Here is a 24,677-nt window from a genome sequence, read left to right as displayed (position 1 = left end):
AGGGGAAGCAGGGAAAATATATATACGTATTATATAGTACTTAGGTTACCTTTACAGTTGTCACTCTCCATGTGTTTTTGGAGAGCTGTGGTCTGGGAGAAACAGTAACTATGTTTCTTCAGTCGTGTGGAAAAGCCATGTGCTATTTGTGACTTTTTGCAGTAAGTCCAGCTGTGATCACAGAATCATGAAAATCAGGCCACACAAAAATAATGCTAAAAATAGTGATTGTTTACTTAGGTGCTCTTGTGCAAGGGTAAAATATTTGCAAAGAGAAATGACATGACTGCAGTTCTTCCAGGGAATTTTTCTATTTGTAGTTTTAAGAATATCAGGTCCGTAACCCACTAACAGCACACAGACAAGGTTATATTCAAATATTAAAATTACCTAAAACAAGACTGACTGCTACACCATGAGTGCCAGGTCACATACCCTGAGGTCAACCTGTGGCTACTCTTGATGGACAGGTAAAAATTAATTAGAATCAGAGATGAGTCATGGTCTGTAACCTGGCACAAAAAGATGGAACAGACAGGACAAAAGGACAACACTGTATCCATAGCAGGGAAGACACAAATACAAAACAAACAACCAATGCATCCAAGAAATTAACAAAATCAATAATAACAATGGTGGAAGTGAATATGAATATGAAAGACCTCTTCGGAGGTCATATGATGAGGATGTGCCACAGCTTTTTGTCACTTTACTTCTCTTTTCTCCAGAAATCAGAGGCATTAAGCAGTCAGAAACACAACCCAGGCAGTCCAAAGGGTCGGAACAGTCAGAGTAGTCAGAACAGAATAGTAATATCTATTATTCAGGGTGCTCTCTGGTCTTTACAGTCCATACTTTTCAGTCCTTATGCAGACAAGTCAATGGTCAGGTATTGGAGGAGGACATCTGCTTTACAATCAATGGCTCCAGGAATAAAGCAGACCATGGTTGGCAAAGTTCATAGGTTTTAGTTATTGCAGGGTCTGTCTCCTATCTCAGGATCTGGGATGCAGGTAGTACCGGAGACTAGTCCCATTTAAAGTGGAACTGCAACACTATTTGTAAATTTCAGGGTTAGAAAGAATCAGCATTGAAGAGTGCACTTCAAACTACAATGAAAGTAAAATGTGTCACACCTGCAATTCACACCACAACATAGACTAAATTTCCAGGTAGGCACAGCACCATGTTCTGGGATTCAGAACGAGGCAACGAAACCTCCAGTGACGTGAAGAGGCCTTATTCCATTGTAAACAAGCTAGCGTGTGAATACATTTCTTTGAATCCATTAAAAATATTGCTCTCGGCCTCAAGACAGTTTTACGCACAAATACTTAACTCTCCAGGCAGATCACGTTGAAAAATGTTTGTGGTGATATATCTGCTGCACAACACATACTTATTCACTGGTACATCACATTCCATTAGTCATTATGCTGACTAGTGAGCAGGAAGGGCCACTTCACATCTCAATTCATGGGTACTTAAATGGCTAAGCACTCAGTCACATTAATCTAAAAGTGAGTCTGCCTTGGCAGTAACATGCTGCTAAAGAACAGGATGGGGAGCTCTTACCTTGACACACCTTGGACATATCTGTCTGCACTTTGCATGGTCTAGTGAAATCTGAACTGTTTAAAACAGGGTTAATGCTATTTCTTAATACCTTTTTGTATATACAATTACAAAGGCATCTTTAAGAATATTAAATATTGAGAACATACCGTACATCTCAGTGTGCATTGTGTGATATTTTTTAATTTTGTATCGAGCAGTATAAGGAAACTAGAAACTACTTTCTTTTCATTTCAGCTAATCTATTTGAACTTACACTTCCCTTGTTAAAAGAGTGATGCATGGAATAGTGTCCCTCCTTATTTATTAAACATTATTTTTTACATTTCAGGAAGACTTTTATGAATTTATTAACCTGAGGTAGATTAAGGAAGTTAAAGCACATTGACTGGCTTATTATGTTTTAGCTCAGTATCGTACTGTTTAATATGTCATCTTAGTATTTAGATATATTCAGTAATTAAGTAATTATCAATGTAATTTAATTAAGATACACGTTTTTTTAACCGCTGAAGCTGACTATTCGCTCTCAATTTTTCCGGCTGTCTGGAAAAAAAGGCATTTTGAATTGCGGGGCAACTGGGAGACTTTGCATCAGATCCGTGCCAACGGCGAGCAATGGACGTTTACGCGTTACCTAGACAACCACACTCCAGGTCCCGCTCGGATAGGTGAGACCGTTGTCACTTATTTTCTGGGAGTATTTTTCTTAAATTATTATTTTGTTGACTACATATTAATTACACACTTAGACCGAGTATATGTGTGTTATAAACAGGGTGTTCTTTATTAGGATAATGATTTTAAAGTCAATATGCTACGGTATTAGGTGAGCATCCAAAAACCAAACTCTAAACTTTTTTTAAAAGATGTCTACACTAAATATCCTCGCTTATATTCATAGAATACTTTGCACCATACAGCCCTCCCGAGGGACCTGAGGTTTGCTGTGTTCAAAGTAACAAAGCAAAACGTGGGCTGACTTAACTAACCCTCATGTACAGTACTAGACAGAAATGGGTTGCGGAGCCTCCATATGCGATGATAAAAGACGAGATGGTGGTATCCAGCCAGCAGAGGGGAGTGAAGATGCAAGAGATGCTGAAATGAAAGGTCGGAAAAGTAAGAAGACCCCACATTCGCACACTGACCGCGCCGTGGGGTCTCAGGACACAGAAAGTGACGACGTGAAAGAAAACGACAAAACCTCAGCACAGCACGTACGTTTGCGACCAGAAACAGAAAAAAAAACACAGACATAGCGCAGGATAAGTCTCCAGGTTGAGCACTTAAGACACCCAGCGCTGGCTTACGGAAAACCCATCACTTAAATCAATCTTTTTCCTCTGTCAAGAAGACAGTGAATCTTTTTTGTCTTTCATTTCATGAATAGGTTTTATTTATTCAATTCAATTCAACTTTATTGTCATTAAACTTACACAGGTGCATAGTATAATGAAAAGTGTTTCTCATTAGTCACTCAGGTGCAGTATATAAATAGGACAGAAGATAAGACAATAGACAGTAACACAATAGCAATGAAAGTAACATGTAATAACATAACATACCTGTAAATAACATGTAATGTTATGTGTAGAACGTACTGAGTGTTTCAACCAACAACATTTGTATTGCTTCTTAATATATTTATGTGGCAGTTATACCTGAAGGTTCTGATCAGGTATATTGGCACATGTTGTAGTAATCTATTAGGCAAAACTGGACAGTTCTAACTATTCCATATTATACTGGATGGCCCACCAAAGAGCCCATTGGTTTCCATTGTTGTCACAAGCTATGCATTTTTCAGGACATTATTAAGTTTCATTTAATTTACTTTAGCATGTATACTTGTGCTGACTAAATGCAATCTTTATTACCCATTACATCTGTTACCCCTAATATAAGGAACTAGTTATAATTGATGAAGGGACAGAGTGTTCAGACTGTACTGTACAGGATATGAAGGGCAAATGTCATGTTTTATTTTGTCAGCTGTTACAATTACTGTTTTCTTACACTCACTATCTGTTATAGTTAAAGTATTCTGATATGCCATCTGTAGGAAATCCATTCTGACATGACAGAATGTGTGTCCAGTGCTTATTGTTAACTGCAGGCTAAATGTACAAAACCCCTTTTTTCTTTACAGGGAAACACTAGTCAACCTGGTGATAACACAAGTAGTAAGGAAAAACAGACAGGTAATGGCTCAGTGAAGCAAGATAAAAAGAATACCGTAAAGGAAGATGAGGCTGTGGAAGAAATTGAAAACATGTTTAAAATGACAATGAATGTAAGTAGATGAAATTAGAATTTGTTATATAATTAAGAAGCAGGGTTTTTCTGAGTGGAAAAAATAAATAAAATTCAAAACATAAAATGCTTGTAAGGTTTTGTACACGGCTGAATGCAATTCTTCTTCAGCATGACTGGTATGATGCGTCAATGTGTGGTTACTTAGGGCTTCATTTCTTTATTCACAAATAGAGATTTTTTTATGAGTAAAACTGCAGTCTTAATATGGATTGCCTCTCTTCCTTGCTACTGGAGACTAGGAATAAAAACCTAGGTCAAATTTTACTTTTCTGTTTGATTTCCTTCACCACACATGGCTAACACTTCATACATTACCTGCAGGGCACTGCAGGCAGCCTACTCTACTGTACATTCAGATGCTTTCAATTGAAAACCCATTCCTGTTGCTTTTTTTCAGATTTTATTACTGCAAACATTTTATTGTTGCTATTGTTGATTTTTTACAGGCTCTTCCTAAATATTTTTATTATTTTTGTTAAAGGAAACAGCTTTTGAAAGTGATGAAGTATCTTTGGCCTTTGAGAGCTTTCTCCATAATAATGGAATCCTTTATACCTGCTTTAACCAATATGGAACGAGGGTCTACTTTGATGAAGCAAAGGTAGGTTTCAATCACAGATATCCCTTTTATTTTGTAACATAGAAGGAGCTTTGTAGAAATCCTTTGTAAATACAAATTTTCTTTTTAGCAGGGGGTTGTACATTTCCCCAGTGAATGGTATGGTCAAGGTAGATTCATTGTTGGGACTAATGAGGTAAGAAGATCTATGTTCTATACAAATATACTTTTTATGGTGTAATGATATTTTCAACCTAATGGACTACTACAAACGTATGGATTACATTTGAATGTACTGTATATCTAGCAGGTGACCATTCATAATCAAGCTCCCTCAGGTGTTAGCCAACATTTAAAATCTGACACAACTTTCATGGAAAATGGTCGTGCCAACAATCTTTACATACAAGGAAAAGGAATGGTCATGACATACATGTTTGAGGTAATTCAATTTAAAACCTGTTTTGCCTTTTTTTTAATCCTTTGTGCAGAAAAATACATTTTCATCTGTGTCATTGTTGATTCTTTCAGGAAAGAGCCAATATTTGTAGATACTTTGATGCACAATCTGGAATGTGGCTTCTATTGCCATTGCAGTGGGAGATGAACATGGATTTTGTCAAAGATAAAGTTCTGCAAGTTATGGTAAAAATCTGAACTTCAAATTTGTTCCATCCAGCACAACGGAACTTACTTATTATATTAGAAAGATTAATTCAAAACCAAAGATCAAGGCAAATATATATAGCTGTAGGATTAAAGTATAACTGTAAATTACATACATTTAAATGACTATATTATCTAAGGAGTATTGATAGTTTTTCAACTTAAATTATGCTATTCTTCTTTCCACTCTAAGAAAGCTCTTCCAGGTCTTGTGGATAAAAAGGAAATCTCTGCAGCCCTTAGACAATGCAACTATGATCCTGATGATGTCATTTCTGTTTATCTCTCAATGTTTGGAGACATTCTTTTACAGCCATCAGATGGAAGGCAAAATTACAATGATTTAAATTCCTTTAGGTAAGCCACAGATTGATAATAGAAACTCAATAGCTCCATATTTTTTCATCATGTAGAGAATGGGAGAATGTACAAAATCCACAAATTTGCAGAATCAAGTCCAGATGCAGTGAGGCAGCAGCACTAACTGCCAAACTACCATGTCACCAACAATATCTGCAGCTGCATTTTATAGAAAGAAACATTGCATTTCAAATTTATTATTGTTGTTTAATAATTATTAAGACAATACATTTGCTGTTTAATAATCTTATGAGATACAAATAAGTAATATTTTTGTATGTAAAGTATAGCATTTATACAATCTTGTAGAAATTACAAGATTTTTACAGAAGTAAAATAATTTAAAAATAAATTTCTGGATACATTTATAGATGTCTCCATAGGCAACTACATATTTACAAAAAAATATGTATTTCAGTAAATAAACTGTTACTGATGGAGTTAAATTAGTATTAAACTATCAGAGTTTACTATAACTGCTCTGTTTCTCCCTCTACATTCCACTTCACTGCATATTTTGTTTTATCTGGTTTGATTAAACAAATCAAAGATCATTTCAATAATTAACTCTTCTTGATGATTTTATGAACAATATTGTTAATAATAATTAATGCTGAATTAATGCATGTTCTCAAGTCAATGAAAGTTTTAATTGGACATGTTTTATAGGAATTTCAGGCCACTGAGCTGATTGTAAAATAGATGTATTATTTCAAAATGCAACATAGCACTACATCTGCAAGAAAACATTAAATATCCCCTAGAAGTTCCCTAAGGCGTATCATGATGGAAGAATTTAAAAAAAAATATTGCTATATACCTTCCTATCTTAACATCATTATCATATTGTAATTGGAAGTCTCAAATTATTTTCTAGCATAGCATTAACTGTACATTTGTACAAAGATGTTACAATGTCCAGAGGAATTTTGTGTATTCAATAATGTGCGTTTTTGTGAAGGGCTTGTGATAATGTGTTTTAGAGTAAAATACACAAAAGTATAGGCCAATGATACAAGAAACATTTTTTCTTATTCTTACCTAAGGAGTCATCTGCATAAGGACATAATCATAGAAGATCTCAGACAAAAATTGCTAGAAAAAGAAAAGGAAGTAGAGAGCTTGTCTCAGGGGAATACTTACCTTTCAAGAGAGACACAATATCTTTCTGAAGCTGTTGAACATTTAAGACAGAGAGTGGCAGAGCTGGAGGCAGACAAAGAGGAAGCATATGAGAACATCAGGGCATTACTGGCAAGGAGATCCATAGTTCCTCCTGCTAAGGTGGCATCCACACCTGCCACAGACTCTGACACACTGGTGCAGGTCAGACAATTTACCAGAGACTTGAACATTTCTAACAAGCAACTAAGATCCACAGTAAAACACCACTTCTCTGAAATGGAACATCAGGTGAAACAAATATTGAAAGCTGCTGTCAGTATAAAGGAGGCTGAAACTGATTTTTCCAAAGAGATTGAGGAGCTTCGTGCTTTCTATCGAAAGGAAGCCCTGGAAAGAAAAGTGCTTTATAATAAGCTGCAGGAGCTGTGTGGGAATATCCAAGTGTTCTGTCGCTGCAGGGGCGACTCACCAGAAAATCTGTGTTTTGAAGTCGCTTCTGATGAAGAGGTTGTTGTAAGCCATAAGGGAACAAAGAAGACGTTCTTCTTTGACAAGGTCTATTCCTCCAACGCTACTCAGGTATTTTGGAATAAACTTGCTTGCAGAATGTTTTTTGGCATGTCATTGTAATTATTTGGAAAACCTGAAAATTAATTCTCAGGTAACTGAAATTCCCAGTAACTGAAATCCACCATTACAAGTGTTATTAAAGAGGAAGATGATGTTGATGGTTGAAAGTTAAATGACAATCATCGTACTCCTCTGTATCAATTTAGACTCTACTATGCACACTGTACATTATCGCTTAAGTTGCACTGTAAAAGAAGAGAACTACATGATAGATTTGTTTAAATGCAACCAAACTATAATTTCTACTCAATTAAGAATCACAATTTACCTCTAAAAGATGAGGTACTGTAGGGTTTTATATGATTTACTATTAATCATATTTTGGGGACCTGGACTGAATCCAATTTACCATTCGACAGCATCACAAGGAGGAAGTACATTTATTTTTTCTGCATGGTAAAGAGTACATTGACATTTGATATTTGAATTTTAATAAATTTGCTCCAGAACAGCAGGACATCACTGGAAATTTCAGTGTTTTGTTAGGTATTATTTGTTAGGTACTGTATACAGACTACTGTAGAACCATAGTGTTTGTATTTGATTACTTTTGGATCAAAGCAACTATTAATGACAATGTTCTTATAACTGTAACACCGTGTAATGCAATCATAGAATAATAGAGACATTTAAGTCTAACACCCTAGCATTTTGTTGATTTTTCTTTGCAGGAAGAATTGTTTAACGGGATTCTTCCAATGATCACATCCTGTGTTGATGGATATAACATCTGTATACTGGCCTATGGTCAGACTGGCTCTGGGAAGACATACACTATGATGGGCACAAAAGATAAACCAGGAGTTAACATTAGGTAATTATAAATCAAACACAATATTACAGTATATTGTTGTGCTATGAATTGTAACTGTCTGTCACTTATAAGAGAACGACCTATATTATTCTCAAATCATGAAATGAGGATTCATAAAAATAAGTAAATATTTACTTTAAGTGTCATTTGACAAAAGCATTTTCAAGGAAAAGTACTGTATGCTTTACCTTTATGGCAATAACCATTAATGAAACAAGTCTCCCTACTGTATATTTCCCTACAGTTCATTTTCTGCAAGTCAAAAATTCTTTATTTAATTACAGTGTGTGTAATATGAATAGAGTTAAAAAAAACAAATGAACACTTATTGTATTACTGTTCATCAGGAACGTTTTTCACCTTCACACCTTTCATTGTTCTTTTGTTATTTATACATAAATAATCTGTTCTAATTGCCAGTATAGCAAAAGCCAAAAAAGTATAGAATGATACAGTAGTGTGACAGGTGTTCAGATTTATCACAGGGTTTCATTAGACCTGTTCTTACTCTACAGAAAACAATACTGACTTAATTAATTTTATATGTGCAGGTCAGTTCGGGAACTTTTACGTTTATGTAAAGAGAGGAAAAACACCACATATGCATTCAAGGTATGTTTTAATAATGAACAATTGAATCTTTCTGGCAGTTGATTTTTTAAGATCATAAGCCTTATATACCTTCCAAAAATCGTGATATATTTTTATTACATTTTTTATTACCAAAGGTAGAAAGGTGTTTCAACTGAACAGTTTTTCTGTGGTTGATTTAAAGTGCTGTATCTTTAATCCTTGCCTGTTTGAGTGGTTATAAAAAATAGCTTTCATTTAACTTCTTTTGTGTTACATTAGTATATTTTGTTCTTAAAACCTTTTTTGGTAATGTAATGTTACAAAACATATGAACAGTGGGTCTTTTTTCTATTAAGATAACATTAATCCTCATTTACAAGATATATTTTGTTTATGTGCACTTGCATAGAATATCAAGCAAGATGTTTTCACAGAAAAAATTAAACACTAAAATATATTTCCAACATAAGGAATTAATTATCCCGAATTAATGATTCAATGAAATCAACCAAGACAAAAAAATTATTATATTATAAATTACTTTCCCCAAAATAAAATTATTGACACCCCTCACCATCCTTCTCACTGTGTGAGTGGACAAGATAGGCTGGAGTCCTCTTCCTGGCCAATTAACCATGGTTCCAGTAGTGCTGATTTTTTTTAATTATTGCAGTTGATATTGGTATTTTTAAGGTTTTACTTACTGTATTTTTTGTCTCATTATTTGCTTTGTGAAGATCAACAATGGTTTGCCTCATGTCTGTTGTTAGTTCTTTGACCTTCTTCATGCTGATGGATGACAAAAGGTCTTTTTGTGCATGTTTCATCATTTTTATACCCTAGAGAAACAGGAAGTCACTAATGTACACACATTAGTTCCTTAAGACAAAACTGAACTCAAACAAGTATAAATATATTATTTTTTTCAGATGTGTTTGGTTGTATTTGAAGGGATCTTGAAGGGTGCCAATAATTTTGGCACCTGTGTTTTTTTATGTAAAACAGTATTAAATGTCTACAATTGGACCTTGAAATGAAAAAAAATGTTTTAGAAAAAAATGACAACTATTTCGCTAACACGAGTATTAAATATCTATAATTATCTATGTGGTTTATTTTATTATGAGTTTTTTCTGTATATTTATCAAGGGGTCCCCATAATTTCAGAGTCCACTGTAAATAAACTTGAAAACTCTGCATCTCTAGACACCAGGGTGGCTGACAACATGTACAATCTAGCCTGTAAAGTACAATATATAGAAACTAACTTCGAGCTGCCCATGAACTTCAATTGGTACATTATAAAGTCAAGGCCAAGCCGTTTATAGCATGGTAAAACGCCGATGTTTAAAATGAGAAATGTATATGTGATGAAAGATTGCATGCAGGAATGGTTTTGGATTGTTTAAGAAATGTTATTAATGCGTATCATACTTTTTTCCCAGATGTCCATGACCGAAATTTACAATGAAAACCTTATTGATCTTTTATCAAATCCCCCAACAAATCATTTGGAAATAAGGACCCTTGGCAAATCCATCATAGTTCCTGACTTGACTCAGATTGATGTGAAAACAGAAGAAGATATTCTGAATGTCATGGAGCTTGGTGAAAAAAACAGAACCATGGCTTCAACCAATTTGAACTTTGAGAGGTATTGAGATAATAGTTTGCCTTGCACTTTTCCCCAAGTCGTAAGTGAAATGAAAATATGTATAGGGTATCCCTAGCAACAAGCAGGCTTCATCAGTTATTTATGACTGCTGTGTATTTCCACTGTGGACATAAAGGGAACAATAACAAAACATCTGATCCTGTCAATCATGATTGTTTAAGTTGTATTGACTTACCCAAAGTAAAAATGACAGAGGCCGATTTCCTAAAGGTTTTGTCTGCTGATTTCATTGGTTAACTTACATTTTTATAGTAGGATTTACTAAGCATATTTAAGATACATTCTTAATTCATTCAAACAAATATGACCAGGACCTACTGTACTATACATTCACCATTCTGTTGATAAATTCTTAAAATGATAGAAAACAGAGTGCACTGTGTAACTTTTTCTTGATATGTAGTATTCTGAAATTGAACTAGTGGTGTTCTGTTTATTATTCTACTGCTCAGCTCCCGATCTCACCTCATTCTGAGACTAAGACTGGCTGGGAATGACAGCGTGTCTGGTGTCACGTCCCATGGCACTCTCACTCTGTGTGACCTGGCTGGATCAGAGCGCATCTCCAGGACTGAAGCAATAGGACAGCGGCTTGTAGAAGCAGCTTTCATAAACAAATCCCTAACTTCTCTGGCACAGGTAACCCCACAGGAATATATGATGTTATGATGCTTGTCCCTACATTTTAATTCTCTTTCTGCATTTCAGTGCTATAAAAAATGATACTTAATTGTGGGTAATGCATAGAAAATATATACACTGTGTACTGTTTTCCCCATTTAAGTATTCCAAATTAAAAAACACCCAATATGAGAGCACATCTTTAAATTTAATTTTGACCTAACTGTGAAGAAGCAGGCACCATTTGTTATTAGAAAACAAAAAAAAAAGTTCTTGCTTTTAAATTTGTGGAGTTATATGCCTCTTCTTAGCAACAGTGAAATTCTTTAACATGCTTAATCTGGATTTTTAGTAAATATACAATTAACCAAACTCTTTAACATACCAATTTGTTGTTTGACATTTAGATTTGTGCAGTGTTGCAAAAACTGTATATCTTTTGTTTTAGGTGAGGGAAGTGTTCAAGACAAATACAATTATGGTACAATTGTAAAATTATTCATAGTACAATAAGAATTTACAGTTGCAACATTACGGTAATATGTAACTTCGATTATAATGTACTGTGATGTACTGTGAACTCTTAGGAAAGTCCATATATTTTTCTTCTTTAGGTTTTCAGTGCTTTAAAATGCAATGCACTTAATGTACCATTTAGAAACTCAAAACTTACACATGTGCTTCAGCCATCCCTCAGTGGAGATGCTAAGGTAATATGCTTTATCTTCTAATTTAATAGCTTTTTCTGAATGTGACTTATGATTTTCATTTTTTTCCTTTTATGATATGCCACAGACAAAAAATTATTTATTGGAATAGCTTTTCATTTAGCAATTAGAAAATTGAAAGAACCAATAATTGTCAATGGCCAAGAGAAAAGGCAAAAAATATCCAGCAGTATCCTGCAGTATCACTGATAAATATTTGAAGTAAAGAGTGATTTTATAGACAAAATATAATAAATTATGAAGAATAAATATAAAAAAGTAAATTTAATTGTTTAGTGACATTAACACTTTCACAGTCTGTGAAGATGATTTTCAGACTTATTGGCACTGAAATATTTAAAAATGACTTAAGAGCATTTGTGTAACTTTTTTAAAGAGAAAACTGACCTAGATTAATCGATATCAATACCTGTCTTTTTATATACAGTGTCTGAAAATGTGCAGAAAAGTGCAGCACACTATTTTTATTCACTTAAAGATTAACAAGAGAAATGAACAAATACTTTCCATTTTATTTTTCATATGATGAGGCCTGTGTGCTCATGAACATCAGTCCTGACATGAAGAATGTGTTGGAGACTCTAAGAACACTTCAGTTTGGCACCTCGATTCAACAGGTTGGCCTTCGCAAAGCCACATGGCAGGTTACTCAATGTGATCCATTGCACCTAACTAATCTACACAGGACAAAGTAATTCTTGTACAATACAAATAAAACTGTGTATTGGATTTTTGTTAGAGTCTGCCTACAATAGTAAAAAAAAAAAAGCATTAATTTCATGTTTTTTTTTTGGTGTTTTCACCTGAACTATATTTAAAGAACTGAATAAAAAATTAAAATATCTGACCGAGCATTTGCTTAAGTGTTTTTAGATTTTGTACTGCATTTGCTAAGATTTAACCCTCCTTACTATGCTGTTTATATCTTGTTTGATGTAGAACTCAAATCAAGGGATGTTATTTTTAAATTGTATAATGCACTAGTTATTGAAGCCAATACCCTGTACTAAATTTATATCATGTATCGAAAACATTTTTTCAAGGTGCAAAAACCAATTACATTCTGCACTCGTATTAGAGGAGAGTGACTAATGCTACAATTGAATATTGTTTTCTCTGACAGCAGAGAATAATGTCTAAATAATATAAATATACTACCGTGTAAATAATTCAAAGCCTCCTTTTCATCATCTATAATATTATGGCCACCATTATCAAGGACTATAGTCATAATGACTCTGATACTAATCAAATCAATTAATGAGTAAATCAAATGAATTATTTAAGGCAAATTCCTTTTCCTTTTAACAGTTACGTGAACAGGTTTTCATATTGTAGGTAATGAACATTATTATTCCCTCATTTTTTCTTGTTAAAGTCCGTCGTATATTGTATTTCTATCTTTTGCCTTTGAGCAGCTGGTTCAACACACTTTTCTGTTTTAGAGCTTGTAAGTTTGAAATGTCTTCCGCAATTACAGGGATATCTTTCCTTTGTTCACATGATTCCGATTCACTTTCGCTGTCAGACAGGGCGCAAAGGAGGGCATCATTTTCATATGTTGGAAAATAATACCTGAAAATGAAAGAAAAAAATCCTCATTTGATTTTGCAGAGAGCAACTGTAATTTTAATTACATATGGCTAAGTTGACTTTGGTTGATCTGACTTTTTAAATCATTTGATCATCCTGTTACAAAATTATAAATGACCAAGTTTGTACTCTTAATACCTCAGTTACATTCAAATAAGTAAGAAATAATAAAACTGCAGTGCTTACTGGGGCTGATCCCACTTATGTTTTTCAGTTAATGCCATAACATGCTTTGCTTCCATTAGATGTTCCAGAACTTGAGTTTTGGAGCTGAATTTATCCTGGCAGCCATAGCACTGACACTGGTGGATCTCACGTCTGATGAAGTTCACTAATTTCACCTGCTCATAAAAATTCAGACCTGAAAAGTAAAGAGAAGAAGTTAGTAAAAAACATGAACCCCACAGCTTTATCTTTACAACATGTTGTGCAACACATTCGTCCACTAATAATATTAATTTCTTAATTTTTTAAGTAGACAGTTCTGGTGTCAGTATTTACAGTTCATCACTGGTGAAAACACTTTTTTAAATTATTTTAATTAAAAACTTGATTAAATGTATTGTTTATACACAATTAATTACATACAATGAAACACTACTGTATCTTTTGTAAAAACATTTTTAAACAATTTATGTTTTCATATTGAAACATTATTTCAATTACTCCAACATCAAGTTATTAGTTCTTATATATAAATATTCCAGGGATATACTTATATTAAATTGTGTATAGGTCAGTTATATAAAAGGTCTTACTAACCAAGTTCTGCCTTTATTTTATGAAGATCAAATCCATGTGTTTCCTAAGACCAAATAAAAAAACATACTATAATGCAAATCTGTTAAAATATGATCCAATAAAGAACAACAATTATTAATAAGGAAATATTTACATAAAAGCAGGTGATGTTTGTTTAAAATATTATGTATAAGAGTACTGCATTAAACTGAATGAATATGGTAGACTAAATAGTATGAAATAATCATTCTTTTTAAATTCTCAGAAAATAAGCCAATGATTCAAAAGCAAAATACAAATTAACTAGTGCAAGATCTTTATATGTCAATAAGACATTAACCAGAACTCTATCCACCAATATATAAATGTACTGTACTTGCATGTTACAACTTAATAACCTAACTGAAATGTTGAAATGTCTTTGATTATACCAACCTCCATGTGACTGTAAATCCTGTCCATTGTTTCTGATTGGTGCTCACAGAAGAGACAAACAGCACAAACAGGGTGATCCTGCCAATCAGACCAATCACTGAAAAGAATAACAACAGTATTACATCAGACAGCACCTTATAAAATCAGAATCAGAATTAAAATTTAAATGGTCCATACTCATCATGATCTTCCATCATCTCACGGTCATCCTCTGACTGAACTTCTTCCCATGTCTTTCCCAGTTCCTATTAGAATATTAAAATGATTAAGAATATAAAAATGCACAAAAAATGTTGTATAAAGCAATAGAAAAACACATTAAAAACACAAAGGTTTAGCTTTTTTCTTGAAACAGTTTGGATTTCTAGGTTTATAAAAACTGCTGTTGTGTTTTTAATATGAAAGGATGACATTTTAACTGTTTTGGACAAATGACAGAATTCAGACAGAAACTGTCACCAAAAAGTACTATGACAAACAGAATGGAATTCTACTGTCAGCAGTAATCCACAGTCACACTGTTTTTGGGAAATATAACCTTGTCATTTTTAGTCTCCTACAAGGTACCATTAAAACAGGAGTCTGAATAGTCTATGAGTAAAATCTAATGTCTTGCTGAACACGATTTCAGACAAGAAATTGTCTGTTGCCAAACTGTGCCAGAAAAATGCGTTTTTGAGTTTCCAAAGAGATTTTAGAAATGATGTAGGCTAACATTCTGGACCGTAACTCTGTAGAGTAACCTACATGTAAACGAAATGGCAATGCGAAACTGTTCAACTGTTTCTTTTCTTGTACACAAAAAAGAAAGAAAATGATGCCATCAGTACAGTACAGATCAGTTAGCTGCAGGATACTGCTAGCTGCTAAGCTAAACTAATACTGAATAATCAAAACATCTTCATAATATACAGAGTTAAGTTGAATACGTTTTAGTTTATCTATGAGAATTATAAGTAGTGAAGATTGTTTGTAATACTGGAGTCTCTCACACATTTTACATTGCTTTTCCTTTTTCATAAAATCTATTTTTTTCACTTTCCAGTCTACTCTTATAAATGTAATGTTGGTCTAATAATACTGTCTGGCCAGTTCCAGAAAGTTTCACTCTGAAAAGCTGCCACAGTTTTCTTGTCTCTACTCAGCTGGAGCTGCTTATCAGAAAGGCCCAAGACAGATCCTCCATCTTATACCCCTCTATCTGTCATTTCCAATCACATTGGTGCCACGAGAGACAAACCAAGATAACTAGTCTACACATCCATATCCAACACATCATAATATAGTTTCCTTCTAACGTACATATTTACAGGCCAAGGTCTTGTACAGTGCCTTGGGAAAGTATTCGGCCCCCTTGAACTTTTCAACCTTTTGCCACATTTCAGGCTTCAAACAAAGATATAATTTTTTTATTTTATGTGAAGAATCACCAACAAGTGGGACACAATTGTGAAGTGGAACGAAATCTATTGGATTTTTGAAACTTTTTTAACTAATAAAAAAAATGAAAAGTGGGGCGTGCAAAATTATTCGGCCCCTTTACTTTCAGTGCAGCAAACTCACTCCAGAAGTTCAGCGAGGATCTCTGAATGATCCAATGTTGTCCTAAATGACTGATGGTGATAAATAGAATCCACCTGTGTGTAATCAAGTCTCTGTATAAATGCACCTGCTCTGTGATAGTCTCAAGGTTCTGTTGAAAGCGCAGAGAGCATCATGAAGACCAAGGAACACACCAGGCAGGTCCGTAATACTGTTGTGGAGAAGTTCAAAGCCGGATTTGGATACAAAAAGATTTCCCAAGCTTCAAACATCCCAAGGAGCACTGTGCAAGCGATCATCTTGAAATGGAAGGAGTATCAGACCACTGCAAATCTACCAAGACCTGGCCGTCCCTCTAAACTTTCAGCTCAGACAAGGAGAAGACTGATCAGAGATGCAGCCAAGAGGCCCATGATCACTCTGGATGAACTGCAGAGAACTACAGCTGAGGTGGGAGAGTCTGTCCATAGGACAACAATCAGTCTTACACTGCACAAATCTGGCCTTTATGGAAGAGTGGCAAGAAGAAAGCCATTTCTCAAAGATATCCATAAAAAGTCTCGTCTAAAGTTTGCCACAAGCCACCTGGGAGACACCCCAAACATGTGGAAGAAGGTGCTCTGGTCAGATGAAACCAAAATCGAACTTTTTGGCCACAATGCAAAACGATATGTTTGGCGTAAAAGCAACACAGCTCATCACCCTCAACACACCATCCCCACTGTCAAACATGGTGGTGGCAGCATCATGGTTTGGGCCTGCTTTTCTTCAGCAGGGACAGGGAAGATGGTTAAAATTGAGGGGAAGATGGATGCAGCCAAATACAGGACCATTCTGGATGAAAACCTGTTGGAGTCCGCAAAAGACCTGAAACTGGGACGGAGATTTATCTTCCAACAAGACAATGATCCCAAACATACAGCAAAATCTACAAAGGAATGGTTCACAAATAAACGTATCCAGGTGTTTGAATGGCCAAGTCAAAGTCCAGACCTGAATCCAATCGAGAATCTGTGGAAAGAGCTGAAAACTGCTGTTCACAAACGCTCTCCATCCAACCTCACTGAGCTCGAGCTGTTTTGCAAGGAAGAATGGGCAAGAATTTCAGTCTCTCGATGTGCAAAACTGATAGAGACATACCCCAAGCGACTTGCAGCTGTAATCGCAGCAAAAGGTGGCTCTACAAAGTATTAACGCAAGGGGGCCGAATAATTTTGCACGCCCCACTTTTCATTTTTTTATTGGTTAAAAAAGTTTCAAAAATCCAATAGATTTCGTTCCACTTCACAATTGTGTCCCACTTGTTGGTGATTCTTCACATAAAATAAAAAAATTTATATCTTTATGTTTGAAGCCTGAAATGTGGCAAAAGGTTGAAAAGTTCAAGGGGGCCGAATACTTTCGCAAGGCACTGTATGTCTAAGCATACTAGGAAACTTCATTTATTTTACCTACGCAATTTCAATATTAGACCAAAGAGAAACATGAATCCTGATTCCTTACTGTCACTTTTGTTCTACTACATGTAAAAGAAAAACTAAAATTCTCCTAAATCTATTAGGTGTTTGTACAAGAACAGAAATGCAATAAGATTAAACCAGTAAGGTAGAAATAAGATGAATACTGTACATGTCAGACTGCTTAATGTAAGAAATAAGGTGAATACTATACGTTAGATTGCATTACTAAAAAAAAAGCAATGGCATAAATGATCTAATGGAATTATATTTTGTGAAGAACAAGTATATACTTTAACCTAAGATTGCATACCAAGTAGTTGATAACGTAGAATCTGTCATACTCCTGGTTCTTAGCATTGATCCTACGGTGCTGTTTTTTCCGCATGTGATCTTTTAGAGTTGTCCTGTCACGGAACGTCCTCTCACAATATAGACACTGCAAGCTGTCAATATAAGGATAGAAACACCATTTGTAAGTTTCACAGAGTGCATCTAAGGTTATCATTCACATTATAAAAGAGGTCATTCTACCAAGCTAGACAGAGTGGGAATGTTGTACTATTGTGCATGATTAAATTATTTTTACATTCAGCAACATTAAGTAAGGCCGTTTGTTAAGGCTCTAGAAAGTAAATTATATAATTTTATTATTTTATAAAAAGAAAGATAATACAAAACATAAGATTCTGTTAGACAAATTATGATTTTAAATTGTATATTCTTCTGAAGATCTAAGAACTTCAGAAAGACATTGTCATTCATCTCACAAAAATGTTTAAGATAAACTGCTAAAGAAATAATCATGCTGGAAATACTTTCTTATGGCTACATTTGAATGTTTTTAGCATATGTATCTTTCTAGCATTGCTAAGCTATTATCAGTTGAGTGTAGTTTTAGCTGCTAAATTTTAGGAAAAAGGCACATTATCTTACAGCGCCCAAGTAAACTGCACTTTCAAACTATCTTCCACTAGAGGGAGCCCTTTTATTAAATCCTAAATCTTGACTGCGTTATGAGAATTAAAAATATGATGGTAATTAATACTGTATATTCAAAACTACCAGAGGTCAACTATTAAGTTTGAATTAAAAGTTTCTAAGTTAGATCATTTTTTAATAAATAAGATAGAGATGAATGTTAGAGTAATTATCTAAACACTAAAGATTAGATACTAAAGGATTTAATTAGTGAACAGCATAATGTTTTCTCCCTATGTAATTTTAGTATAAACTGGCAACTAAATGCTAATCACTGCACTTTGTTTTCACATATTCCTTAAAAACAGACGAAGTGTGAGAAGAAATATAAAACGTGACATTGCTCCTTAAATTTAGATTAATATGTCAAACTTTGTGTGACATGAAAATTAATTGGATCTTGAACTTACATTAGCAAGGATTTGAAGAAGCTCTGGTTACAGGTTATTTTAAATGAGGTCAATAGGTTTGTAATAAAAAGAGTGTTTACTTATCCTAAATAATTAATTAACATTTGTCAATGTTATGTCCTGATGAAGATATGTATGAAAAAACTTAGACAAATGTTAATGAATTAATTATTTTGGAGTAGAGTACCTGTATATGCCCAGTTGATTTTGCCACCTTTACCAATTTTGACTGGACAGCACCTAAATAACTTTTTGGTGGGTGTTCTATTTACCTATCCTAACAGAATAAAATCCAAAAAGATTCTTTGCTTTTGTGATTATATTTGAATTTTTCCTAATTATCAATTTTAGTGTGCACCACTGTGACACTGAATTGGATAAAGAGGTTAGAAAATGGATGGATAGACAGATTAATGTAGTTGTTTATATAAGGCTTGAAATTTTGCAATAGAAGCCTAAATGTTCATTAAGTCTACCGAAGTCTACTGAGAAATTCTTGTTATACTCTATATTCAATAGTAATACAACATAAAAGAGTCATAAGTAGAAAAAAAGAAGTAGAAAAAAGCTCCATATTAATTTTAAATAAAATAAGCTGATATGCAAATAAAGTCAGAATTCCTCAAATGTACCCTACCTCAGAAAGTATTGAAAAGAGGCTATTGAACATTTATCAGCTGGTGCAGGCCTCATTTGTCACCAGTTCCAAAGCCACATGTCAATGTCTCCTAGTTATCACAACAATAAAAGACACTTATGTCTGCCTACTCCTCACACCTGCATAAAGCACATCTACCTGTCGCTGCATGGAAACAACATCAAAAGTACAGGGGGGCGTTTTGGTTTTCTAATCACGTTTTATTACACAAAAGACAATATACAGACAATGGATGTGCCATGCATGAAAATTATGGAAAAAGTGGTAAGGATCAAGAACAGAGAATGGGAATTTTAATTTGATGTGTGATCATAATTGTATTAAATAATTCATGCAACTATGCAGTATGTATCACATTAGAGGAAACTATGGCAGTACTTTCTATTTGATCTGAATTTCCAAAGTGGAAAAAAACCCCAGCACATTCCTTTAATACCACAGATCATTTGGGGTTCATTTCTTTCTGTTCAAAGTTAACTGACCCACTTTCCTAGTATAAATTAAGTTCTAAGTATTGACTTTGTAATGAAGAAAATTTAGTTAAAAATGTTTAGAAACTGTTACCATTTAAAACAGAAATACAAAGACACAAGAAGTGTAAATATTTAGAGAGTTAAAAAGTTAAACATTTAAACATTCTAGGTATATTTTTAACTCCAGATGTATGTATACAGTAAGAAATTCAGCATTGTTTTAGACTTAATATTAAATTGGTTAATAAAAGCTGGAGCACATTGCTATTGCTCAACACTTCATTTTACCTCTAATTTTAAGCCTAACCCTAAGTGAAACCTAAACCTAACTCTAGTGCTACCATTAACTCGATACCAAAATTACAACTTTAAACTTGACCGTCCATAATTTTAGCTGAAACATAACCCTAACTATAGCCTCAACATCTTAAGCCTTAATCCTTGCTTTATCCTTAGCTCTTACCTTACACCAAGACTTGAATTTATTTGTAATGACCATTCTTCACTAGCCTGAAATCTAAACCCTCACACTCACTCTACACTACATTTCATCTAGCTTAAACTCTAAATGTTATCCTAAACCATAGCCTTTAATGTAAACCTTGTTTCAATGTTAGAATGGAATCATAAATTGGAAAGATTGAGGTTTAGGGTTTTGACTAAGACCCCCAAACACACATTCTGCCTGCTATGTGAAGAGTTCACTGATAAACTGGATGTCCCACCACCCATCCAGGAACAGGAAGGAGAAGGGTAATTGGCTACAAAAGGAGGTGACCAGACAATAACAGGAGAAAGCTGGAAGGGAGCAGAAAGAATACAAAAACAAATAGAGATATCAGTGAAGAAGAGCAAATTCAGCAACAACAGCAACACATTTTGCTGGTTGTTTGACTGATTTATTACCTTGTATTATGTAATTTGAGGGAAAAGCCTTACTGGCTATTTGTAGAACAATCTGTGTGTTTAGATAGGACTCTAAAGGCTCTTGTTTTCTTGTCTTGTATTTTACTTTTAAGTATATTTCTATCCTTAAGAAATGTTCTTAGGCTTTCCTTTGGCCTTGATTATACATGCGAAAGCCTTTTCACTAATTTGTAGTCCTGTACTCTACCATGTTGCTTACAAATTCCATGTTGTAAAACCACAAACATGATGCATTAATGATAAAACCCACTTCTTCGCTATTTGGTGCTGCAAGATTGTTCTTCGTATGGATACACTGTATGTCACACAAGCAGGTATAATGACATGAAACTAGCAGCATAGGGTTATCAAACTATCAAGAACATTCTTCCAATTCAATATGTTTGCAATGTTTATTGGTAGTAAATAATTATTTTTTTCATTTTACCTAGTGAATAACATTAATAATCTCCAAGTCTGTGTTTGCAATGTTTGTTAGTGGCAAGAATATTATATTTCATTTTCTGAGATGCAACAGTCTCAGAATAACATTACTTCTTGTCAACCACTAATAAAGAATTTCTAAATCTCTCTATTGACATAACAGATATGGGACAATGTCTTTAGAAGAACTATAATTAATTTGATAAAACAGAAATTCTTAAATGCAGGGGAAAAGACATTAGTGCATAATTTCTTTGAATATCTCATAGAAAAACGTACTTGTCAAGTTTTCTCTGCAGTGTGTCAAGGAACTGTTCACAGAACACAATGTTGTCGGGAAGCCCCATATTGAAGTCATGCTCTTTCGCCATATGGTTAAGAAGAAAAGACCTTGAAAGAAGAAAAATATAGGTATACATGCAGGATAATCAGTGAGTTCAGCTGACTTTCAAACCAAACTTAATCAAATCAACCAACTGCAATTAATGTTAGTTCAAATACAACAACAATACATTTATTTGGATTTGTATAATGCTTTTCATCCCAAAGGATCCTAAAGTGTGCTACATATAGGGAGGGAATCTCATAAAAAAGTAAAGATTATTTCTGGTTCTTTCTTTACAGATACAGAATTCTCAAGTGATGTCATAATGGGGGGTGGTTGATTTAGTACAACAGCCTAACACTTTTCTAATTTAATTTAAATTCAGACCTAATGGGTATTAAAATACACAGGTGGCATAAAATTTTAGATAACTATCAAGTTTAGCTCTAAGGAAAATAAAATAGTTTCCATGCTGATGAACCTAGAACTTCAAAGTTAGACATTCAAAGTTTGCTGAATTCATTGTTTTACTATTCATAAAAAGTTACAGTTACAGAGCCTTCTTCCTCTGCATGGTTTTTACATATGACACACAGATCAGTCCAAATCTATACAAACAAGCTTAATTTACTTTATTGTTAATCGCAAGGACTGCAACAAACATATTACATAATATGTTTCTGTAAATTTGAAATGCAAATGTTTTTGGCTGCAGGCTCATAGGGAGTGCAAATCTCTGGGTGTTTATTAAGCGATTTGGGAGCTAACTAGAGTAGACTCAACTTTCAACATCATAGCAGCCCCTACAGAGGAAGAAAATAATTGAGCTAGACAGAAATTTAGTTTTAGCTCAGTTGGCCTCTAACGCTGGGCAACCGATCAGATTTTGACAGATTTGAATTCCATTGATATTTTGTTGCATCAATAACAGCCCCTACTTACATTTTGTTTAATAACAATTTTTATATCAAAATATAATATCCAAAATTAATAAATGACCTCTTACAATTAAGTATGATTCTTACCCTTCCTCTTCCTTGCTGAGTTCTCCAATCTAAAGCAAGAAGCATAGTTTAAAACTGCCTGTGAGTTAAGGCAGATCGAGCAACTAGAATATTCACTATTTTCACTGATGTAGGCATCACATTATTAAGCTCACATTATTAATTCAAAATTGTGGCACACATAATTCATTTTCTGATGAATTAAACTTTACTGTGGAGTGGCCAAATTGATCGACAATGATCTCTGGGAACTGTTTTCTGACCATAGCAGGGGCACCATCAGTCGTTACAGAAAATATTTTATGTCTATTCCCTTTTCCCCTAAATAAGTAATGAACATTTTAGCTATATCTTCCCCTGAAGTTGTGCCATACATGGATTTTAGGCAGCAGAGCTTTAAGAGTCACGGTGTCTTGCAAGAATTGCTAATTGCAGTTTATTCACACACTCAGAGGACAAACTGCATGGACTTTATGTTGAAGAAATCCATATTCTTCTCTCCAAAAGGGCTGAAATGAGTGAACATTGAACTGTGCTTACGCCTAGCAAACGCCATTTGGTCCATAATGTTTGACTTTACACTTAAGTGTGACAAATATCACACAAAAAGTGTGATAGCCAGTAGCCATATCACCTTGCAACTCACAACTAGCAGCCCACTGAGGCTGAGCCTGGCCAGTACCTGGATGGGAGACCTCCTGAGAAAGCTAAAGTTGCTGCTGGAAGAGGTGTTAGTGCCGCCAGTAAGGGGCGCTCACCCTGCAGCCCGTGTATAGTGATGGGGACAGTATACTGTAAAAAAAGGCACCGTCCTTCAGATGAGATGTAAAACCGAGGTCCTGGCTCTTAGTGGTCATGAAAAATACCATGGTGTTTCTCGAAAAGAGTAGGGGTGTTACTCCGGTTTCTTGGCCAAATTTCCCATTGGCCTTTAACAATAATGGCCTCCTAATATTCCCCATCTGTGAACCAGCTTCATCACTCTCTCAGAGCATACTGTAGCTCAGTGGCTGCTGTTGCATTATCTGGGTGGGTGCTGCACATTGGTGGTGGTGGAGAAAAGTCCCCCATTACCTGTAAAGCACTTTGAGTGGTGTGTCCAGAAATAGGCTAGTGCAGCTAAAAATAACACAGTAAATGAACCAAGTGAATCGTTTTTTATGCCAAAGAGCTTTCTTTCAGTGGAATGTCGTTAAAAACTCAAGCATAGTTTTAAATTGTTTTCCTAACTTAATTTATTTGTGGGTTATTACTTTTATTGCACGTGCCATTAAAAATCCATTTGTGTGCCAATAAAAGCAGGCATGCAGTAGGTTACCAATCCCTGCTCTAAAGCTTAGAAAAACCCTGATAAAAGTCAGAAAACATTCCTGTAATTACTTAAAATTAACGCCTGATCAGTCTTACAAGAGAATGGAGGTTTGCTTACTGATGTTGTGGCCATGGTTCCCAATATTTGTCATCCAGGTGGGCGACAAGTGGTCTACCAAGTGTGATATCCCAGATTCCAGAAAAAAGCCCTGTACTTTAGTCTTAGTCCTGTACAAGTTTGATATCCAATCCCCCCCAGTTAAAGAAAAAAGTGGCATTTCAAATTAATCCACTGCATATCTAGTACTGTATACTAAAACAATTACATAAATGTACATCTTCTCAAATATTTTTTCAGATTCAACAATGTGCAATATCCTGTCCTTCTCATGTCAGACAAGGCTGTAGCAGAAGTACAATACTGACCTATTTCCAGTGAATTCTTCAGTGCAGAACATACAAGTCCGGTGGAAGATGGTTTCATTCCTCTCTTTTTGCTGCTGTTCCAGTATCGCTTCCTGCAAATCCAGCCGTTGTGTAGAATGTGACAAACCATTCCAAAATTACTTCTCACAAATCTGTTTTTTTTATCTGACATGTATGAAACTCATTACCTATTGTTTGTTTGGTAGAGAAGGTTTTGGCTGAAAAACTGATTCTGCTTTCCAAATGTCTATGAATGCCCTTTCCTGTGTTTTAAAAGAATACCCTTTCAATTACGTACATCTCAATGGCTTCCATTTCCTCAAAAG

At 34.6% G+C, this 24,677-nt stretch overlaps 2 protein-coding genes across 8 annotated transcripts in view; one reads left to right on the top strand and one right to left on the bottom strand.

Moving 5' to 3' along the window:
* The first annotated feature begins 2,143 nt into the window (after window positions 1-2,143).
* LOC102685197 (kinesin-like protein klp-3) lies at window positions 2,144-12,345 on the top strand. 6 transcript variants are annotated; one of them, XM_069192402.1, is made up of 15 exons: window positions 2,144-2,246; window positions 2,580-2,795; window positions 3,728-3,871; window positions 4,376-4,495; window positions 4,584-4,649; window positions 4,761-4,895; window positions 4,985-5,098; window positions 5,313-5,476; window positions 6,526-7,183; window positions 7,906-8,048; window positions 8,600-8,660; window positions 10,067-10,275; window positions 10,749-10,935; window positions 11,532-11,627; window positions 12,176-12,345. In XM_069192402.1, exons 2-15 carry the CDS (start codon window positions 2,592-2,594, stop codon window positions 12,338-12,340), a joined length of 2,466 nt encoding a protein of 821 aa, XP_069048503.1. In that variant the 5' UTR covers window positions 2,144-2,246; window positions 2,580-2,591; the 3' UTR covers window positions 12,341-12,345. The 6 variants fall into 6 exon arrangements, with proteins under 6 accessions (XP_069048503.1, XP_069048502.1, XP_069048504.1 ...); XM_069192401.1 differs by having other exon boundaries at window positions 2,223-2,246; window positions 2,480-2,795; XM_069192403.1 differs by lacking the exon at window positions 2,144-2,246 and having other exon boundaries at window positions 2,254-2,795; window positions 4,587-4,649.
* znf277 (zinc finger protein 277) overlaps window positions 12,138-24,677 on the bottom strand; it is a 45,767-nt gene continuing 33,227 nt past the window's right edge. For both annotated transcript variants that reach the window (XM_069192407.1, XM_069192408.1), the window contains 8 exons: window positions 24,352-24,443; window positions 21,565-21,675; window positions 17,727-17,859; window positions 14,592-14,659; window positions 14,415-14,511; window positions 14,001-14,043; window positions 13,425-13,599; window positions 12,138-13,220 (listed from right to left, as the gene is read on the bottom strand). In XM_069192407.1, the coding sequence (XP_069048508.1) occupies window positions 13,043-13,220; window positions 13,425-13,599; window positions 14,001-14,043; window positions 14,415-14,511; window positions 14,592-14,659; window positions 17,727-17,859; window positions 21,565-21,675; window positions 24,352-24,443 (897 nt within the window). In that variant the 3' untranslated portion in view covers window positions 12,138-13,042. The remainder of the gene's footprint in view (window positions 13,221-13,424; window positions 13,600-14,000; window positions 14,044-14,414; window positions 14,512-14,591; window positions 14,660-17,726; window positions 17,860-21,564; window positions 21,676-24,351; window positions 24,444-24,677) is intronic.

The sequence above is a fragment of the Lepisosteus oculatus genome, chromosome 7 (genome assembly GCF_040954835.1).
Source record: "Lepisosteus oculatus isolate fLepOcu1 chromosome 7, fLepOcu1.hap2, whole genome shotgun sequence".
In the NCBI taxonomy this organism is placed as follows: domain Eukaryota; kingdom Metazoa; phylum Chordata; class Actinopteri; order Semionotiformes; family Lepisosteidae; genus Lepisosteus; species Lepisosteus oculatus.
The sequence above is the reverse complement of the archived record's forward strand: the minus strand, read 5'-3'. Positions and strand labels throughout refer to the sequence as shown.